This window comes from Bubalus kerabau, chromosome 1 (assembly GCF_029407905.1).
Source record: "Bubalus kerabau isolate K-KA32 ecotype Philippines breed swamp buffalo chromosome 1, PCC_UOA_SB_1v2, whole genome shotgun sequence".
Taxonomy (NCBI): Eukaryota; Metazoa; Chordata; class Mammalia; order Artiodactyla; family Bovidae; genus Bubalus; species Bubalus kerabau.
Genome location: NC_073624.1, coordinates 58,806,377 through 58,826,737, shown reverse-complemented (window position 1 = coordinate 58,826,737; position 20,361 = coordinate 58,806,377). Strand labels below are relative to the sequence as shown.

Sequence of the window (20,361 nt, the reverse complement as noted above, 5' to 3'; positions counted from 1 at the left end):
GATAGACATCAACTATAAGGATGACAAACAAATGAACATTTTTTGTAAATGTGATTTATTTAGGGGCCAACAGAGGTTGCAAAGTAAAATGGAAAGAGTGTAGGGCTAGAGAGGTAGGAAGCTCTTGGTTCTGGCTTTGCTGGTTCTCATATTAACTAAAACTAAGTAAGCTATCAGGAAGATTGCATTTGCCATTGATGAAAGAGTAATATCAGATTCTTTAGACATTTTCAATTTCACATAAACCTCAAGTAGGTTGACTTTGATTCAATTAAGCAAATATCTACTGAGTAACCATTATGCATTGTGTTTGGCAATGTGAGGTATAATAAAGGATGCATATTCATACATTCTTACTGAGAACTGCTATTGGTTGGATTATGTCCCTTCCTCAAATTCTTATGTTGAAGTATTAACTTCCTAGTACCTCAGAATGTGACTTTATCTGAAGACAAGGTTTTTACAGAGATAGTCTAGTTAAAATGAGGTCCTTAGGGTGGACCTGAATGCAATATAACTGGTGTCCTTATAAGAGGAGGAACTGGACAGACACACACAGAGGGAAGACAGTGTGAAAACATGAGGAGAAGACAGCCATCTTTGCAAAGCCAAGGAGAGAGGGATAGAGCACATGCTCCCCTCAGAGCTGTCAGAGGAAGGACCCACCCCTGCTGACACCTGCTGACATACTGGACTTGCAGCCTCCAGAACTGTAAGACAATATATCACTGTAGTCCATGCCCTCCAGTGTGTGGCAGCCCCGGAAAAATTCATGCAAGAATCAGCTATGTGCTAGTGACTGGGAAGGTAACACTGAACCAGACACTGTTTTCTCCTAGGGGAAGAAGTCAGATGATTCCGCCGTACATGATAAGCAGGGTGCCATGAGAGGCTGCTGAAGAATAGTTGAGCAATACTAAAGAATTTGTTTTAAAGGGTCTACAGAAGGAAACTCTGAGTCAGATTTTGAAGTAAGAGTTACTCAGGCTAAAAATAAGTGCAAGAAAGTATTGTTCTGAGCAGAGAACTGTGTGTGCAAAGGCATGGATCTGTGAGCAAGTGTGGCACAATTAAGACTATAATAATTCAACCCATCTTAAGATGGGTAAGAGGTGAAGCTGAAGGGGTGGGCAGGGTCCAGATCAGTAGAGGAAGTCTCCGCAGAGCAAGCAGAAAGACTAAGGCCTTAAGGAACAAGTCTTGAATAGGGAATAGGGAAGAAATAGGCTATGTTAGGCAGGAAGGAAATCATGAATAGAGAAAGGAAGATATGTATTTGTTTGGCAGTGAGAGTTCTGGTCTTGGTAAAACAGAGGTCCTCTGGAGAGGCAGTGAGGAAGAGAAAGAAAAGTAGGAAGAAATGAGATGAAGAGGTTCCTTAAAGGACCAGAAATAGGCCAAGTTTCAAGGGCTCGAATGGCAGGGCCCTTGTTCTGTTCAGTGTTTGCAATCTAACAGGGGCTCTGTATACATTCACTGAATGAATGAAGGGAGGAATGATGAAACAGTATGGTTTTAGTGAATTGAACAGGAACTTTTAAGTCAAAGCAGTTTGGTTTTAAACTCTAGGTGCTGCTTGGCAGTTTTTAAAACTTTCTGAATCTCATTATCTTCATTATTCAGTTCAGTTCAGTTCAGTTCAGTTGCTCAGTCATGTCTGACTCTTTGCGACCCCATACTGATAGGAAGATGTGAAAGTTACATGAGATATAATTTATATAATATATGAAACTAAATAAAACTTAAAAATGTCATCCAATTAATATTTACTAAGAAGCTACTATATTCCAGGCCCTGGGTTAGGCTTTAGGAATACAAAGATAAATAAGACCTACTTTCTGCCTCTTAGGATCTCACTTTCTAGGGTGGAAAGCAGACATCTGAACAGAAAACATAATTGCAATGAAATATAATAAGCCCTAGCTTAGGGGTAAGAAAAGGATGCCAGAGGTGCACAGAGAAAGGGCAGTTGTGCTAGCTAGATGACAAAATGGCATTAGGGAATACTTCTTGGAGGACGTGATGCTTAAGCTCAATCAATGCTACACAATGAACGATGCTGCAAAATGAGGTGACGAGGGAAGAGAAAGGAATTCCAAACAGAGGGAATAGAAGGCTTCCTCTGCAGCTGTGTTTTTCTAGTTCCTATGCCTGTGTAGTTCCCTTACTGAAAATATACTCCAGCCTGGTTGGTTAGAGCAAAACCCCCCTTTTGCTCTTGACAGACTCCTGAAGACTGGATCTTGTTCTGAATATCCTCAGCTATTGGCTGGGATCTCTTTAAATCAAACAGGCTCTCAGAAACCTTATTGGAGCCACCTGCCTGATTCCTTGCTCCCTTTCTCCTTCCTTTTCTCCTTTCTTCCTCCTTTCATCAAACATTTACTGTGTGTATATGTGTAAGTCAGAGGTTGTACTTGGAGATGCAGAGGATCAAAGAATTTTTCTAACTCTCAAGAAATTCAAAATCAAGTGCAAGGGCAGCAAATGATGGCCTATTGACTAGATTTGCCTCTTTTTTTGTAAATAAAGTTATATTTGAACACAGTCAGGTCCATTTATTTGTATATTATCTATGGTCACTTTCATGAAGAAATAGACAAGTCAAATACTTGCAACACAGACCATATGGCTTTCAAAACCTAAAATATTTACTATCTGGCCATTTATAGAATAAGTTTGCCAACCCCATTGTAGTGTTTGTGGTGGCAGAGGTGGTGGGGTAGATGAACAAGTAAATAGGGAATATAGCACAGTAAGACAAGGGGAAAGAAGGGTTCCGAACCCATACTTGGGAGGTCAGGGAAGAAGTGACGGCTAAAAGAAGTGACAACCAGGCTAAGATCTAAAGGATAAAAAGGAGTTAAGAGGGGAAGGAAGGTCATTCTTGGCAGAGGCGGCAGCATGTGCAAAGGCCAGGCAATGACAGAAAAATGCCAGTTCTGGAGAACAGTAAAGAGATGAAATAACACATGAGGCTAGAAAATAAGTTGGATCATGCAGGTCAGAAAGGGTCCTGAATATGAAAGCCACATTAAGGATTTTGTAAATATAATCTCCCATAGGTAATTGAGAATCATTGAAAGATTTTAAGTAGAGTGGGGCTGAAGCAAGTGTGCTAAATATTTGGTACTCAGACATGTATGCAGAAATGTTTATTGAGTAGCTAGACGGTACTGGATGCCAGGTAGAAAGCACTGAAGAGTAGGGACAGCTACGGATCTATTAATACAAGAACCGGTGATCTCCCTACTGGGTAGACAAACTGAGCACCACCACCTTGGGAGGCAGAGGAGCCTGGCAGTCTACAGTCCATGGGGTTGCAAGAGTCAGATATGACTTAGTGACTAAACAACCTCCACTTTGTGAGGCAGGAGGGTTAGGAGACTAGGAGTGATTGGAAAGGGCAGTGTAATGTTACAGAAACCAAACAAATTTCAGCAAGGGAATAAGTACCAATAAGGAGTGGAGAGTGAAAATCAGTCATTGAAAGAGGTCAAAGAGAAATGAAGTAAGAAAAAAAAAAGAGGGTAGGGGTGGAGACTTGGTAAGAAAGAGGTTACAGCTTACTTAAAAGAGAACAAACTTTGTGGAAGAGTTGGGAAGCAGGCTGGATTATAGGGGTAAAGGAGGTGACTGGAAATGAGAAAATCGAGGTCATTGAGAGATCTGTCCATTTAAAGAAGAGATGAAATATGATTGTGGCTGACTTTCTTAAAATCAGTCTGTAATTCAGCAGTTTTAGTAAGCTGTAAAATTCATGATTAAATTCTTCATCCCAAAGATCTGGTCATTTGGTGCAATACTGGAGATAAGTATGCAAATATGCTGCATGACTAAATTAAAGGCCGTTTCGTGTGAGCATTAGTTAGGAACGGTAGCTGTAGTAGTGCTTTATTAGAAAATGGGGCAGCATATTTTAATGCTCAAATATGTAATCAGAGTAACTTCCAGGTAGGAGGAAAGGCTTGATTCTCCTTAGAGTCACTGGATTGGAATTGTGACTGCTGTTTTTTCTGAAGGCCATCCATCCTTCTCAGACGGCCATGCCTGCACATGCCCTCATTTCTGACTTTCTGCTCCCAAGCCGTCAGTGTCCTTCCAAGGCTAATGAGAGCTACAAGAACAATTAATAGCTCTGCCAGCACCACTATCATACCCTGCATCCTTAAAGAGCTCAAAATATTCAATAACGAGCCCAAAGAACATTTCTCCCAGACCTCTCATTACATTGATTTAACAGGTGAGTAAATCAAGCCATACAGAAGCAAGACAGTGGACACAAGAAGTCTTACTTCAGTCCTCTCTCACAGCACTGTAAGGCTGTTGCCTGTTACACTTGTAATTAAGCTGTTGTCTAGATAAAGAACAACTCCCTCCTGGCTTTGACTTTTGGTTACCAACAGATTTTAAATGCCAATAATTGAAAAAAAAAAAAAAGATATTTTTTCAAAAGTGGGTATGTAACTACTGGCCTAAATGAATATGGAGAATTATAACTGCCCTTTCAATATAAAGCCATCTGTTTCAGAAACAGGAAGGCATAGGGAGCGTGGCAGGTATATTTCTCTTATACCCTTAAATCTCAGTAACTTTATAACATTTTCTTAAACAATATTTGAAACAGGAAAACATTGTGGAGGTTATTAGTCTTATTTTTTAGGGATAATTTATTTTTCTGCTTCCCAAGTTTAACTTCTTACTTGGATCAAGATATGCTGCTAAGATACTTAAAAGGTCAGTTTTATCAGGTCAACTGCAAATGGTGCTCTTATTACAGAAAAGTTATGCAAGAGAAAAGAAAAGAAGTAAGTCTATTAGCATGTAAAATGCACCACAAAAATGAAAAAAAGGTTTGAATTAAATACTTATAAGATCAATCTTGCTCAAATCTTTGGTTCAAATGGATGACTTCCAAGAGCTCTGTGACTCTACTTCTGTGTCTAATAGGCAGTACTCATTTTGACCTTCAGTAAATTCTTTATGAATGCTACCTACTCAAGTGTACAAAAATGCTAATTCACATAGGGTCCTTGGTATTATTTTTATCTCTTATTCTGTATGCATTTTGAAATTTTAATAGTGGTCAAAGCATCCAAGTCAGCTGCTAGAAAGCATAGGACGTGCTAAAATAATGAGCTGGTATAATTTCTTTCCTTTCCCCTTTTGATTAGAGTTTACAAATATGACTGTCCGCTGAAACATGAGAGGCTAGGGGTCAGTCCTCCAAGTAAGAGAAACTTCTTACTGTAGTCTTTGGATGACAAATCTATCATAACACTACCAGTGTTTAGATGTTATCAGTATCTATATCTTTCTTTACTCTACTCCATGCTATGATAGATTTTTACCTCTACCATTGCTTACTGTAATTTGCTGCTGAAAAAACAATTCCTGGTAAGTAATATGCTGAAGGATGGTGCTTATATGAAAGGATGAATGACAAGATCCCCATGATATAACGTGTGTATACACGTTTGTGTTAGCACATGAAGGAATGTATATGCAATGCTCATGCAAATAATATGATAGGTCTAAGAGCGATACTGTAACCTGCTTGAGGTCAAAGGTAATACCCTTTAAGGGTTATTGTTATACCCTTAGTAATTTAATTAATAATGCTATTAGCACATAGGAAATGTTTAAGGAGTGTTTGTTGCATGAATGGATAAAAGGTACTAATGCTCTATGTCCCCACTGGCAGGATGAGGCTTTTAGTCCTTGGCTGGATGTCCATCTATAATAATCTGCTGTGGATCTGGTTTTTATGGGGAGATTTCTGTGTGTACTACATTATGCTAGGAGTGCTAGGAATGCAAGGAAATCGAATATTTAGAACTTGGACTCGAAGACCTTCTAGTCTAGTTGGGGAGATAAGATATATTCAAGTGAAAACTTAACTCCCAATCCTGGAGAGTAAATAATGGCATGCCAAATGTAATTTTTCATGCCAAATACAACCTCTACATGAAATCGAGAAAAGAGAGGCTGCTAAGTACTGGAGCCCTTAAGAAAAGCTATAGAAACAAGGAAGAAATTGAGTTAGACCTTTGAGGATGAAAGACAGAGAGGAAGGAAAGGAATAGCTGTGAGAGCTGAGGGAGTGTACAAATGAGTATTCATCAGGACAAGAACAGATAGTTTGAGGCTTACATATTAGGACGCAGCCATTAGCACAGGAAAAGACATGATGGAATTATATCCAAAAAGAAAGTAAATCATCATGAGCATTTTATACAGTAATCATTTCATACTTAAACTCCTTAGTGAAAAAAAAGTAATGTTGAAAGTCAGACACATCCTATATGTTACAAATTTGGGGAAAACAAGTGGGATATCAGAGGACCATGGCGGCACTCCCAGAGGCTAGTGAGTAGCAGGTAGACATGCTGAAGTCGATGGGAGCTGATAATACGTGACTTCAGAGGAGATGGACAGGTAGAGCGGGGCTTGAACAAGTCTTCAGACAAAGGATTTCTGTGTTGAAGGGACTTTTGCCACATAGATCTAAACTTTCCCAAAGTCTTAAGTGTAATTTTGTAGTTATTCTTTGTACCTATTTCCACTTATTTTATATTTTTAAGGACACATAAATGTCCTGTGCAAAACTATTCTGCAAACCAGGACCAGATACATAAAGAAAAAGTTTGGAATTTTAACTTTCAGGTATTTTAAAAAGATTGATACATAAATAAAATCAAGAATAAGTTTTAAGAGCCCAAAGGATAAACAATAATGAATAAAAATTTAAAAATAAATGAGTCCTTCTTTTCTAACAAGGTCCTTCTTTTCTGCCTAGGAATTGATGTAAAAAATCTTTATTAAAGTTAATCACAGCTGTGTGGATAAATCATTCATATATTGTGTTTATGTGTAAGAGTATGTAGAACAGTAATTTGCAAAAAAAATTTGCAAAGCTTTCAATAAATACTTTGAAATTTACTTATATGGGCCCTTTGAAACTCATATTCATTATAGAATATTGATTAAATGAAAAATTAACTCTTGAGAATGTTTCCTAAATAAAGAATATCTATGCATGGATGCACTACAATATTTCAACCAACATTAATTATATCCTTTTGATGTCTCTACTGTCTTGTTCTAAAAAATAAATAAGTCCTGCACTACATCATAGTTAATAGGAGTGTGGTGCTTGTTGCTTAGGCAACAGAATGAATAAATGCAGGTCAGAATGCGCTTCAAGAAAAACAAAAGCTAGAATATGATACCGAATGGAGACTAAGCAGGTCCAACAGATTTTTCACCACATTAATGAAACCTATTTCTTAAAGTTGGCTGATCATATTAGTGTACTTTAACTAAGTTCATAATTATGTAAATTAGATTATGGAGATTAATAAATAATTTTTATAGAGACAGAAATTGATTTTGTATAATGCTAGTAGCAAATAAATGGTGTATAGCGGCATGCAAAGTGATAATTGATGACACTGTTTTATGATTTGCTTCATTTCCATAATTAACTCCTCTGAATGAGATTTCAAATTTTTAAAATTCTGTCTTGTATAGAAAGTGTTTGATTTTTCTGAATTAACTATGTGTTCGTAATTTCTGAAAATTTATATACAATAATTTGAATTGAAAAAATAAAGTCAAAAGTCTATGGAGAGGATCAGACCTTGGTTTTGTCATATATGTCCAGGATTTTTTTCCTCCTGGATACATTTTGGAGTGTTTATACATATTTTATTCATGAATGCTTTTTTCCAATCTCCAAATGCTTATTGGAAACATGTTTGATTAACCTTTGCATTGGGTTTTCAAAAAGGGATTATATTTACTCTAAAGTGTTTAACATTCAGAGGAAAATTATGCTGAATTAAAATCTTTCAAAGTAGATCAATGATCCGGAGAATCCAAAGACCTAGCTAACTTCTCACGGGACCAGAATAAATCTGGACACAGGTTTGAGGAGTGGGAGTGAGAAAGTCTTATTTCAAGGAGAGATAAGCAGAAAGAATAAAGACTCATCCAAATGTGCAGTAAATGTAATAGTTTCTCTAATTCTTAGTGTCATCTATTTAGTGTCCTAAGGCTGTCCTAATTCTACTCCGTCTGTCCTAAGACTCTCACAGCAACTGAAGAAAATTTTATTTTCCCCCCTCTTTTGATAGCTACACAATCTGTCTAATCAGTGACAGTATTCTTAGACATGAGAAAAATAATAGTTGCTGCATGTCTCATTATTTAAAAGTGGGTTCATTAAGAGTTTTATGGGTACAATTACTTAGGGCTCATATGTCTCACTACATTGATGCAGCTTAAAAAATAAAGCTCATGGGACACACATTTTTGGAGAAGCAAAAGTTTAACAGTTTAAATAATCTTCAAATCTACAATAGTCAAGTCAAGCTTGGAGAAAATAATCTAAAATGAAAATAAAAAGATGTGCCTAGCTCTCAGTATAATGTTATCAATTTTATTATTAATAAGCCTCAGGTGTAAGCTCCAGTATTTTATTTAGAAATAGCTATTAATTGTTTCTGCAAGCCATTTTGTGCTACATGCCTATGTTAAGTATTTTCTCTCTAAATTTAGGAATTAGTAATATGTGTGATGGGACCTTAAAAGCAAAGGAAGGTAATACTGACATGACGTAGCTTAACAAGGGAAACTGATGAGCACTGGGGGAGGCATGTGAATGATCACAAAGCTGTGTTACGGGTCTGCACAGTTCCCCATCCTCCTTCCTCACCTATATTCATCACAGTGGGAAGTTTGCACGACCAGCTTTAGACTGCAGGCAGACCAGTATTCAGAAGTACACGAATGTACTTAGCCCATCAGCCTCTCTTTCTAGATATTGACAGATAATTGAGGGAAGTGTTTGTTTTCTACCTAAAATCATAAACAGTACCTTGTTGCTCTTCAATCAGCATGTAAACTAAGCGAAAGCTCTCTACGATAGACCATCCGAATCAGCTTGCTAATGAACTAAAGGTCATCCACACAATTTAAACTCCTTATTGAACAATTATAAGGAAAAAAAATGATCTTCATACCATAAACACAACAAATTGTTTAATTAATCACTAAGTGCTGACACCCAAATGAAATATGTTTCAGGAATCTAGAATTAACTGAAGAGTGCTATCATCATCTAACTGGGTATTCTGAGATGACAGATTTATAAAAATCACACAAAGAATGACAGGGAGAATATAAATGTTAATCTTCTTTCACTGCCTATAAATAGTACTCTCACCGGTTCATTCATATAATACACATGTATATGGATGCACATAGATCTCATTTTTCAGCAAGTGCCTATATGTTACACAGTCGGTTCAGTCCTAAGGGCATCCAATTTTCTAATGCAGTTACATATATAAAATTGACCAGTTTTGGTGCAAATCAGGCTGCCTCTGAGCCGTGTAAGACACATAAGAAGCAAAGACAGACAAAAGGCAGCTCCGTGGACACAGAGAGCGTCTTACCATAAACTGCACATTGTCAAATCCATTAGCCATCAGGTGGTTCTCGTACTGAGGTAGCCCAATGCTTTCCAACCATTGTCCCACTGTTTGGACAGGGCATCTGGGTCCTGTAAGAGGATGAAGAGGGAAGCGTTTAAGCAGGGAGTAGCCGTCCACGGGGTAATAGCGGTAGTCCTGGGCTGAGAGGTGGCATTGCCACATCATGCTCCTGGGAAAGTTGCTATCAAAGGAGCCCGCCAGCTTGACAGATTAATGTTCTCAGCGAGAGAGCAAAGTCAGAAGTAAAACATAGTTTGCCAGGCAGGCTGTGGAGTATGACTTGATCCTAGCTCCACATTTCTTACATATTAATCTTTACTACCGACCAGTACGTCACACAGCCCCCAAAACCAGGCAGCAGAAGAAGGCATATCAAGCTGTCAGCTTAGGCTGGTCTGCGTTCTGTGTGATTGTTGGAGTACTCCACAATGAGCAATGCACGGCCAGCAGCCAGAATTCTTTTTATCAAGTACTCCTACACTCATCAGTATGCAGCTCCATGCTCCTTGCTCCCCCTTGCTCGCTCCCCTTCATTACCCAGCCCAGGCTACACCTCGCATTTTCAATAATAGCCATCAGATAAGGCAGATTTTTTTTGTCTGCAAGCTGTAAGCCTGCTGCTGCTGCTTCCTCCTACACACCCATCCAAGCGTCAATCTTGAATGATGAGAGCAGTCAAAACAAATGCAGAAAATAGCAAGATTCAAAAGCAAACTAAAGTGCTTAAAACTGAATTGAATCTTCATACTGGTTATACGTTATAGAGCTATTTGTTGTGGAATTTTACGTTTCAAAAGACACCAGGAAATGCAAAGCTTTAACTATAGCTTATAGGGGAGCCCCCGACAGGTTCTCTTTTTCCTTTTCTTTCCTTTCCTTCCCTTTCTTATTTTTTTAAAACGCAGCACAGATAAATGTTTCCGATCTAAAGCTTTACAGTGTTGGAGAACAATTATTCTCTTTCTTTACCGTGCTGTATCAAAATGAGCCTCTCTGAGATATTTTTTTTTCCTTCTTGAATTGCTGCAAAATACAGAAACTGCATCGCAATCTTGAAGTCAAGATAATTCATTTCTCATTTGTGAGGCTTCTTACAAACAAAAATATTATTAGGCACAAAAAACCCTTTCCCCTCTGATATTTATAACCCAATCTACCAGGGCTGACATTCTAAATCAGGTATAGAGGTAACATTACTGGGTAGAATTTTTTAATAAAGAAGAAGAGCCTTAACCAAGAATAATTTAAGAATAACAGATGTAAATGTGTGAGTTTTACTGAATGGCAGACAGACTGAGTAATTTATTTAATAATCGAGAGAAACCAGAGATTAATAATAGAACCCATAGGAGTAGATCATGAAAAGAACAGACTCTTAAGATTGAGAGAGAACTTGCAGAGAGGTTAGTCTAACCTCCCTCTTAATGCAGGAATCCCTTGTAACAGAGTTCCTTGAAGAATATTATCTAATTTAGGCTTGAATACTGCCTGTAACAGAGCTCTCACTACTTATCAAAAAGCCTCCACTTATTAGGAAGGTATTTTACTTCCTGCTGTTGTTGTGTATAGTCACTAAGTTGTGTCTGAGTCCTTGCGACCCCATGGACTGTAGCCCACCAGTCTCCTCTGTCCATGGGATTCTCCAGGCAAGAATACTGGAGTAGGTTGTCACCTCCTTCTCCAGGGGATCTTCCTGAGCTAGGGATTGAACCTGGGTCTCCTGCATTGGCTGGTGGATTCTCCACTGCTGAACCACCAGGGAAACCCTAGCTGACTTCTACTCACTGGCTCCAGCTCTGCCTTTGGAGTCACACAGACTGAGAACACTTCCTTTACCACATAAAGTGTTTTAAAAATTAAAGATAACTCTCACCCCCCCAGAATAGTGCCTGACACATAGTAAGTGCTCAATAAATATTCATTGAATAAATGAAACATCACTTTCCTTCTTCCCCCAGATCTTATCTTTCTTTGTTTCCTTTGTCTTTTGAAGAGCACTGTCAACCTCCCAAGCACACAGACATTAAACTGCAAAGCATCTTATATTCTTTCTTTCACCACTGACATCAGTTGCCAAATTCCAGTCATCCCTCATCATAGTATCTCTTACCTCTGTTCCCTTAATTCAAATTCCTGTCTCATGTTTAGAGCACTGACACCTACTGTGATTTTGCTCTTAGTTCAGGCCCACCTGGCCTAATACAACTATGGCTTCTGTGTTCATCTTCCTTCCTCTGATATTTCAAATTCTAGTATATACATGGATGTCAGAATAATCTCTTTAAGACAGTTTTGATTATAACTCCTTGTTTCAGAACACTTCCATGGTTTTTTGTTGGCTTCAAAATAAACTCCAAATTCCTTTGATGACATTTTGGGGTCTTCATGATTACTACAAATCCTCTAATTTTATTTCTCTTTCCCCAAGTTCCAAGCAGGTGGGATTACTGGCTATAATATACTTGGGTTGCTTTTATTATGTCTCCATATTTATGCCTGTTCTTTGACTTTAGATGTGATGATATTTTCTCTATGAAACCCTTTCTAATCCCACCTAACAGGAATAAATCTCTTCCTTATCTGTTTTAAGTGGCATTTTCAGGCCATCTATTATAACAATATTTTTTGTCTAACATTATAGTTATTTGTGTACAAGATATATTTCTTGAATGTAGGAATATGTCTGGCTAACATTAAAAGTAGTAATAATTCATTATGCACCTGGTAAACCAAATAAAGCAATTTTCATTTCACAATTCAAACTGTGTAAAATCCTCCTAGTTTCAGATTAAAAAAATTTTTTTAAGTCTATCCCAAGTCTCTGAGTTCTTTGTTTTAAAAGAAAACAGCTAGGTTTTAAAATAGAACCAATCAGATCCTAGGTCTCTTAAGAAGGTCAAAAAGTTTGTAGCAGTTTGGGAATCTATTTAAGGGGATTCGGGTTGTTCAATATTACCTGTACAAGAAGTTGAAAGCAAGATGCTATTTGTCCTTGGCCAGTTGTAAAGCTGATACAGAGTGGAGTTAAAGTGGCATCAACTACAACCTCTCTTAGGGTCACACGCACATTGTTTCTCCTGATCATTCCTAAGCTATAATTGGGAGAAGGCAATGGCACCCACTCCAGTACTCTTGCTTGGAAAATCCCATGGACGGAGGAGCCTGGTAGGCTGCAGTCCATGGGGTCTAAGAGTCGGACACAACTGAGCGACTTCACTTTCACTATATTGAGCAAACATGACAATACTGTTTTGGTTTGGTAAGGCATGTGCTAACTGACCAGTTCCTCAAATCCCATCTCATTTCTTAAGATGCACACCATGGACCAAGTACCTTGAAGAGTGCTACATGCATTCTAGGCATTAAATTGTCTTTGTTAAGTGAATGAACACATGACACGGAAATGACTTTCATGGGATTTTCATTTCTTAATAGAAAGAGAGGGAAGAGGAGAGAGTGAGATTGAGAATGAGCGTGCACGTGTGAGAGACAGGGAGAGAGGGAGGGAGGGAGGTTATATCAAGGTCCAGGCTGTTGTACAAAAACAGTTCAGAGAAAATATGGGTTACTAATCACTTTACAAATATTCTATAGACTAAACTTTTTTCTTTTAACTCTTCAATCATTCAGTTTGTATTCAATAATTCTCATATGTTGGGGAAAGGTTTTCATGCACAGGGGAAGTGAATTGGGAGAAACTGGGGCACGACTGAGCGACTTCACTTTCACTTTTCACTTTCATGCATTGGAGAAGGAAATGGCAACCCACTCCAGTATTCTTGCCTGGAGAATCCCAGGGACAGAGGAGCCTAGTGGGCTGCCATCTATGGGGTCGCACAGAGTCGGACACAACTGAAGCGACTTAGCAGCAGCAGCAGTGGGGTAGGGGGAAGAGGTGAGGGAGAGGTAGGAAGAAGAAAGAGACCTTGAATTGTGGTGCTTCTAGCTCTGTTAAAGTTTTTTCTCATGAGCCAAACCATTGAAAGAACCCTTGTTTGGGTATGAAGATCACTTTTAAAATAGTGTTTACATATATTTCTCACTTTACGTGAAATACAAACATGACATCACATTATTGGACAGGCCTCATTATTCAACTGGAACTTCTCTAAGTCCCAAAAGTGAGACAAGAGGAAGGAAAGAAAAAAACTAACAGGTACTGAGAGCTACTATGTTCTAGGCAGTGTGGTGTGGATTGTTTAGCCCACTTTGTTGTTTGTGGTTGTTGTTTAGTCACTAAGTCATGTTCAACTCTTTTGTGACCCCCAGGGACTGTAGCCCACCAGGCTCCTCTGTGCAGGAGATTTTCCAGGCAAGAATATGGCCAGTGGAATTGGGAGGAAAAGGGGAATAATTGTTACTGGATATGGGACTTCTTTTCACAGTGATAAAGTGTTTTAAAATTTACTGTGGCAATTATTGCACAACTCTGAATATACTACAAACTACGGAATTATACATTTTGGGTGAATTGAATGACATGTAAATTATATCTGAATAAATTTAGTTATCAAATAATAATAGTAAAATAAAAACAATTAGTTCTGACATTTTCTATAAATTTGTAACAACACACAACAAATAATTGCATATAAGAATACATTATTATTGGTTTACATATTAGTATATTTTTTCTTTTTCTATTTTTCTTGGTTACTCCTTCTCGCAGTATCTCCAAACCACCCATGTCATCCCTTCTCTCATCAAGGTAATTCATGTTAACAAACAAGTATGTTTCTTCATATGTATGTATCCATTGTCAAATCTGTCTCACACACACACCACAGCTATGTACAAATATGTATGTTTATATATATATATATATATATATATATATATGTAGAATTGATGCTTTTGAACTGTGGTGTTGGAGAAGACTCTTGACAGTCCCTTGGACTGCAAGGAGATCCAACCAGTCCATTCTGAAGGAGATCAGTCTTGGGTGTTCTTTGGAAGGACTGATGCTAAAGCTGAAACTCCAATACTTTGGCCACCTCATCTGAAGAGTTGACTCATTGGAAAAGACTCTGATGCTGGGAGGGATTGGGGCAGGAGGAGAAGGGGACCGCAAAGGATGAGATGGCTAGATGGCATCACCGACTCGATGGACATGAGTTTGAGTGAACTCTGGAAGTTGGTGATGGACAGGGAGGCCTGGTGTGCTGAGATTCATGGGGGTCACAAAGAATTCGACACGACCGAGCGACTGAACTGAACTGATGGGGGTATTTTGGGGCATCATTTCCTAAAATTAGAATCATATTACACATTTCTGAAACAGACTTTTCTCATTCAACAAAGCTTTATGAAAATTCTAACAAGTAAATGATAAGCTCTAATTTGTTCTTTTAAATAGTTGCATAATAGTCCATAATGGGTACATGATACTCGGTTCAGTTCTTTGCCTGCTATCTCTAGATGTAACTTTTCAACAGACTCACCCAGTTTTCAACAGACTCACCCAGTTTTCCCCAGTGGTAACATCTAGTGCAACTATAGTGTAATATCACAACCAGATATTTGGCACTGATGAAATCCATTGATTATTCATACTTCAGTAGTTTTATATATACTCATTTGTGTGTGCATGTGTACATGTTTAGTTCTATGCAATTTTATTACATGAATAAACTGTGTGACTATCACTTCAGTCAAGATAAAGATAGTACCCCGACAGGCACCTGCTATCTTGTCATAGCTATGGCCCTCTCTCTCCCTACCTGCTTTTTAATCTCTGGCAACTACTAATCTGTTCTCCATCTGTGTCATTTTGTCATTTCAAGAATACAGAAAATCAACTTATTTTTTACAAAGGTAAAAAGGCAATTCTATGAAGAAAGGAAAGCCTCTTCAATGAATAATGCTGAAATAATTAGAGATCCATATGCAAAAATAGATTTTAATTCATATCTCATGCCATGTATAAAAGTTAGCTAAAAATCATAGGCCTAAACATAAAACCTAAAACTAAAAACACATAGAAGAAAATTTAGGAAAATAATTTGGGAAAAATCTTGAACTCAGGTAATAAAAGCACAATTCTAAAACAAAAAAATTGATCATTATAATTCATCAAAACTTTAAAATTTTGATCCTTTCTCTACAATAATGAAAAGGCAAGATGCTGACTAGAAGAAAACATTTGCAAATTGCATGTGATAGCATACTTGTATTCAGAATATATAAAGAATTCTCAAAACTCACTAATAAGGAAACAAACCAATGTTTGTTCGTTTGTTTGTTTTGGCTACACTGTGTGGCATGTGGGATCTTAGTTCCCAGACCAGGGATCAAACCCATGCACCTTGCATTGGAAGCACAGAGTCTTAACCACTGAACTGCCAGGGAAGTCCCTGGAAACAAATCAATGTTTTTAAATGCGCAAAAGATTTGAACAGATATTTCACCAGAGAAGACACATGGATGGCAAATAAGCTTGTGAAAAGATGTTTAACACATTAAGAATGTGCAAACTTATAATTAAACCATAATATGATACCATTTGTGGTTTAGCCACTAAGCTGTGTCCAACTCTTTTGTGACACCAAGGACTGTAGCCCTCTGTCCATTGGATTTCTCAGGCAAGAACACTGGGAGTGGGTTGCCATTTCCTTCATAATGTGATACCATTTATTAAAATGTCTAAAATTTAAAAAGTCTGACCACACCAAGTGCTGAAAATGCTATGAATCATAGTTTGATAGTTTCTTTAGAAGTCAAATATACATCTACTACGTGGCCCAGCTTGTCTACTGCTAGGAATTTACCTAAGAGAAATGACAGCATATGACACAGAGAGACTTGTAGATGAATGTTTACAGCAGCCTTATTTGTAATAGCCCATAACCGCATGCATGCTCACTCAGTTGTATCCACTCTTTGCGACCCCATGGTTGGGGGAAACAGCCTAGAAGTCCATCAACAGGCAAATAAACAAATTGTAGTACATCCACACAATGTAATAATATTCATTAATAAAAAGAAACGAACAGATGATACATTCATCACATGGAATGAATGTTAAACTAATTTTGCAGAGTAAAAGAAACCAGAAGGCAGTATATTGTCACCCTGCTTATTTAACTTATATGCAGAGTACATCAGGTGAAACGTTGGGCTGGATGAGGCACAGGCTGGAATCAAGATTGCTGGGAGAAATATCAATAACCTCAGATATGCAGATGACACCACCCTTATGGCAGAAAGCAAAGAGGGACTGAAGAGCCTCTTGATGAAAGTGAGAGAGGAGAGTGAAAAAAGCTGGCTTAAAACTCAACATTCAGAAAATGAAGATCATGGAATCCGGTCTCATCACTTCATGGCAAATAGATGGGGAAACAATGGAAACAGTGACAGATTTTATTTCTTGGGCTCCAAAATCACTGCAGATGGTGACTGCAGCCATGAAATTAAAAGATGCTTGCTCCTTGGAAGAAAAGCTATGACCAACCTAGACAGAATATTAAAAAGCAGAGACATTACTTTGCCAACAAAGATCCATCTAGTCAAAGCTATGGTTTCTCCAGTAGTCATGTATAGATGTGAGAGTTGGACCATAAAGAAAGCTGAGTGCCAAAGAATTGATGCTTTTGATCTGTGGTGTTGGAGAAGGCTCTTGAGAGTCCCTTGGCCTGCAAGGAGATCAAACCAGGCAATCCTAAAGGAAATCAGTCCTGAATATTCATTGGAAGGACTGATGCTGAAGCTGAAGCTCCAATACTCTGGCCACCTGATGCGAAGAACTGACTCCTTGGAAAAGACCCTGATGATGGGAAAGATTGAAGGTGAAAAGAGAAGGTGACAACAGAGGATGAGTTGGTTGATGGCATCATAAACTCAATGGACATGAGTTGAGCAAGCTCCAGGAATTGGTGATGGACAGGGAAGCCTGGCGTGCTACAGTCCATGGGGTTGTAAAGAGCTGGACACGACTGAGTGACTGAATTAAACTGAAAAGAAACCAGACTCTCCAGAAGAGGGTGATTCTATTTACATAAAATCCTAGAGAATGCAAACTTATCTACAGTACAGGATAGATGAGTGACTACCTAGGGGCGGGAAGAAGGGGAGTGAGAAGGATTATAAAGGAACATGAGGAAACTTTTGAAGATGCTTGTTTTTTTGATTGTGATGATGGTTTCATAGGTGTATCTGTTAAACATCAAACTTTAAATTTGTGGAATGAAGTGTAGGCCAATTATACTTCAGTAAACCTAGTTTACAAAGCTTTTGAAAAGTATGAAAAGGAAATAAAGCATGATAGGGGAAAAAACTGACTAATTTTAAACACTATTGTCAGGGAATGCCTTTGAACAGAGACTGGAATATAGTGGAATGTAGTGAACAAGCTTTTCTGGTATTTAGGGAAAGAGAGTTTGAGGCGGTGGGAAGAGTAAGTTCAAAGTCCAAATCCTGACCTGTGTTATAAGGGCACGATGACACTAGCTCATTTTGACATGTTCGTAACTATTCTCATTGCATATAGTGTAGCTATAAAGGCCTCTGAGGAAGGCATGGAAACCCACTCCAGTATTCTTGCCTGGAGAATCCCCATGGACAGAGGAGCCTGGTGGGCTACAGTCCATGGGGTCGCAAAGAGTCGGTTGGACATGACTGAGCAGCTAAGTACATAGAAGGCCTAAGCCATTGAAATGAATGTATGATTACTCCAGGGTATGGTCTGAAACTGTTATAACTGTATTAAATCCAGGATATCAGTTTAGGTCTCTAAAATTAATTTTTTCTTTTAAAGGTATAAGGCAACTCACATACTGCTAAATTTCAGATAATTTCTTAATTAGATTCTAGTTAATTGAGGAGAGGAGAGGATACTTTTCTTATACTTAATTCCTTCAGCGCTGACTGATTTCTTCAATGAATATTTATAAAGTACCTCTTGTTCCTAGCATTTTGCTAGGCAGTGGTACTATAGCTTTGAACATCCCTCAGTTGTGTCCGACTCTTTGCAACCCCATGGACTGTAGCACACCAGACATCCCTGTCTATCACCAACTCCAGAGCTTGCTTAAGCTCACATCCATTGACTTGGTGATGACATCCAACCATCTCATCCTCTGTCCCCTTCTCATCCTGCCTTCAATCTTTCCAATTATCAAGGTCTTTTTTTTAATGATTCAGCCTCTTGCATCAGGTGGCCAAAATATTGGAGCTTCAGCTTCAATATCAGTCCTTCCAATGAATATTCAGGACTGATTTCCTTTAGGATAGACTGTTTGATTTCCTTGCTGTTCAAGGGACTCTCAAGAATCTTCTCCAATGCCACAGTTCAAAAGCATCGATTCTTCGGTGCTCAGATTTCTTTACAGGCCAACTCTCACATCCATACATGACTACTGCAAAAACCATAACTTTGACTAGATGGACCTTTGTCAGCAAAGTAATTTATAGACCAGTGGAGAATACTAGCTTACCACTGAGAAAATGTCAATAGAGATTAGAGGAATTAAAAACTTAGAGACATGACTTCTCATTGTGACGGTATAGAGGAGAAATGAATTAGAGAAAACCACCTAAGTGATTCCAGGTTTCATGAGCAAAAGAGAAACACTATCTATTTCAATAAGGCGCCTCCAGGCTGAAACTGATGAAACAGTTAAGGTTGGTAAAATGATTTGGCAGAGGCAAGAGGTATCAAATTTGTTAAAAAGGAAAATGACATTTAGGAAGGGATAGAGGAGAGCCCCTGGACAAGAGTTAAAAAAAGAAGCTGGCTAATCCCTCAAAAATATAATAAATATCTGTTTATCCTAGCACCAAGGTAACTGATATAAGGCAAATACTTTTTAAAGAATGTGAGTCTTTCCAGTAATCTAAACTACATATAAAAGAAGAGAGCTAATATTTATTGAGCACCTATACACATCAGGCCTTTTAAATAACATCTCATTATGTAAAATAATAACATGCATTTACTATGGTCAGACTCTAAGTAATATACACATATTGTTGTTATTCAGTTGCTAAATCTTGTCCAACTCTTTGTGACCCCATGGACTGCAGCACACCAGGCTCCTCTGTCCTCCATTATTTCCTGGAGTTTGCCCAAATTCATGTCCATTGAGTTGGTAATGCTACCTAACCATCTCATCGTCTGCTGCCCTCTTCTTTCCCCTTCAGTTTTTCCCAGCAGCAGGATCTTTTCCAATGAGTCAGCTCTTTGCATAAAGTGGCCAAAGTACTGTAGCTTCAGCTTCAGCAACAGTCTTCCCAATGAATATTCATGGTTGATCTCCTTTAGGACTGACTTTTTTGATCTCCTTGTAGTCCAAGGGACTCTCAAGGGTCTTCTCCAGCACCACAATTTGACAGCATCAATTCTTCAGTGCTCAGCTTTCTTTATGGTCTAACTCTTGCATCTGTACATGACAATTGGAAAACCCAAAGTTTTGACTATATAGACCTTTGTTGGTAAAGTGATGTCTCTGCTTTTTAAATATGCAATCTAGGTTTGTCATAGCTTTCCTTCAATAACTCATATTATTTTCACAAGTGAAGTACTATTGTTATCATCTCTTTTTATACAAGAGAAAAATAAAATACATAGGTCATAGGTTGTTTAAATTTGCACAGTTAGACTAGAACCCTGAAAGCCTGGCTCCAGAGTCTAAGATTTTAGCCACTACTCTATCCTTACCTGTTCCAAGGTCACAGGGTATGAACCTTGCCCTTTTGCAGGAGGGAGAATATTTATTCACCCAGCCACATACAAGCAGATTTGTTTTAAAAATGGTTTCCCAGTTGTTCTGTTAATTCTCCTTCCCACCCTTCATCTTATATTTATGATTCTTGGCTTCTAAAGTACAAAATAATGAGAAAAAGCCGGAAGGAATACTGAGAGGTA

The 20,361-nt window shown here is 38.2% G+C and overlaps 1 protein-coding gene across 16 annotated transcripts in view; it reads right to left on the bottom strand.

Moving 5' to 3' along the window:
- Positions 1-20,361, bottom strand: part of ANKS1B (ankyrin repeat and sterile alpha motif domain containing 1B) — a 1,161,043-nt gene that overhangs the window by 428,160 nt on the left and 712,522 nt on the right. For 11 of the 16 annotated variants that reach the window (XM_055576310.1, XM_055576301.1, XM_055576326.1 and 8 more), the window contains exon 1: positions 9,462-9,665. In XM_055576310.1, coding sequence (XP_055432285.1) covers positions 9,462-9,665 — 204 coding nt within the window. Of the gene's footprint in view, positions 1-9,461; positions 9,666-20,361 lie in introns of those variants that run through there. The other 5 variants (XM_055576264.1, XM_055576282.1, XM_055576254.1 and 2 more) reach the window with 1 other exon arrangement.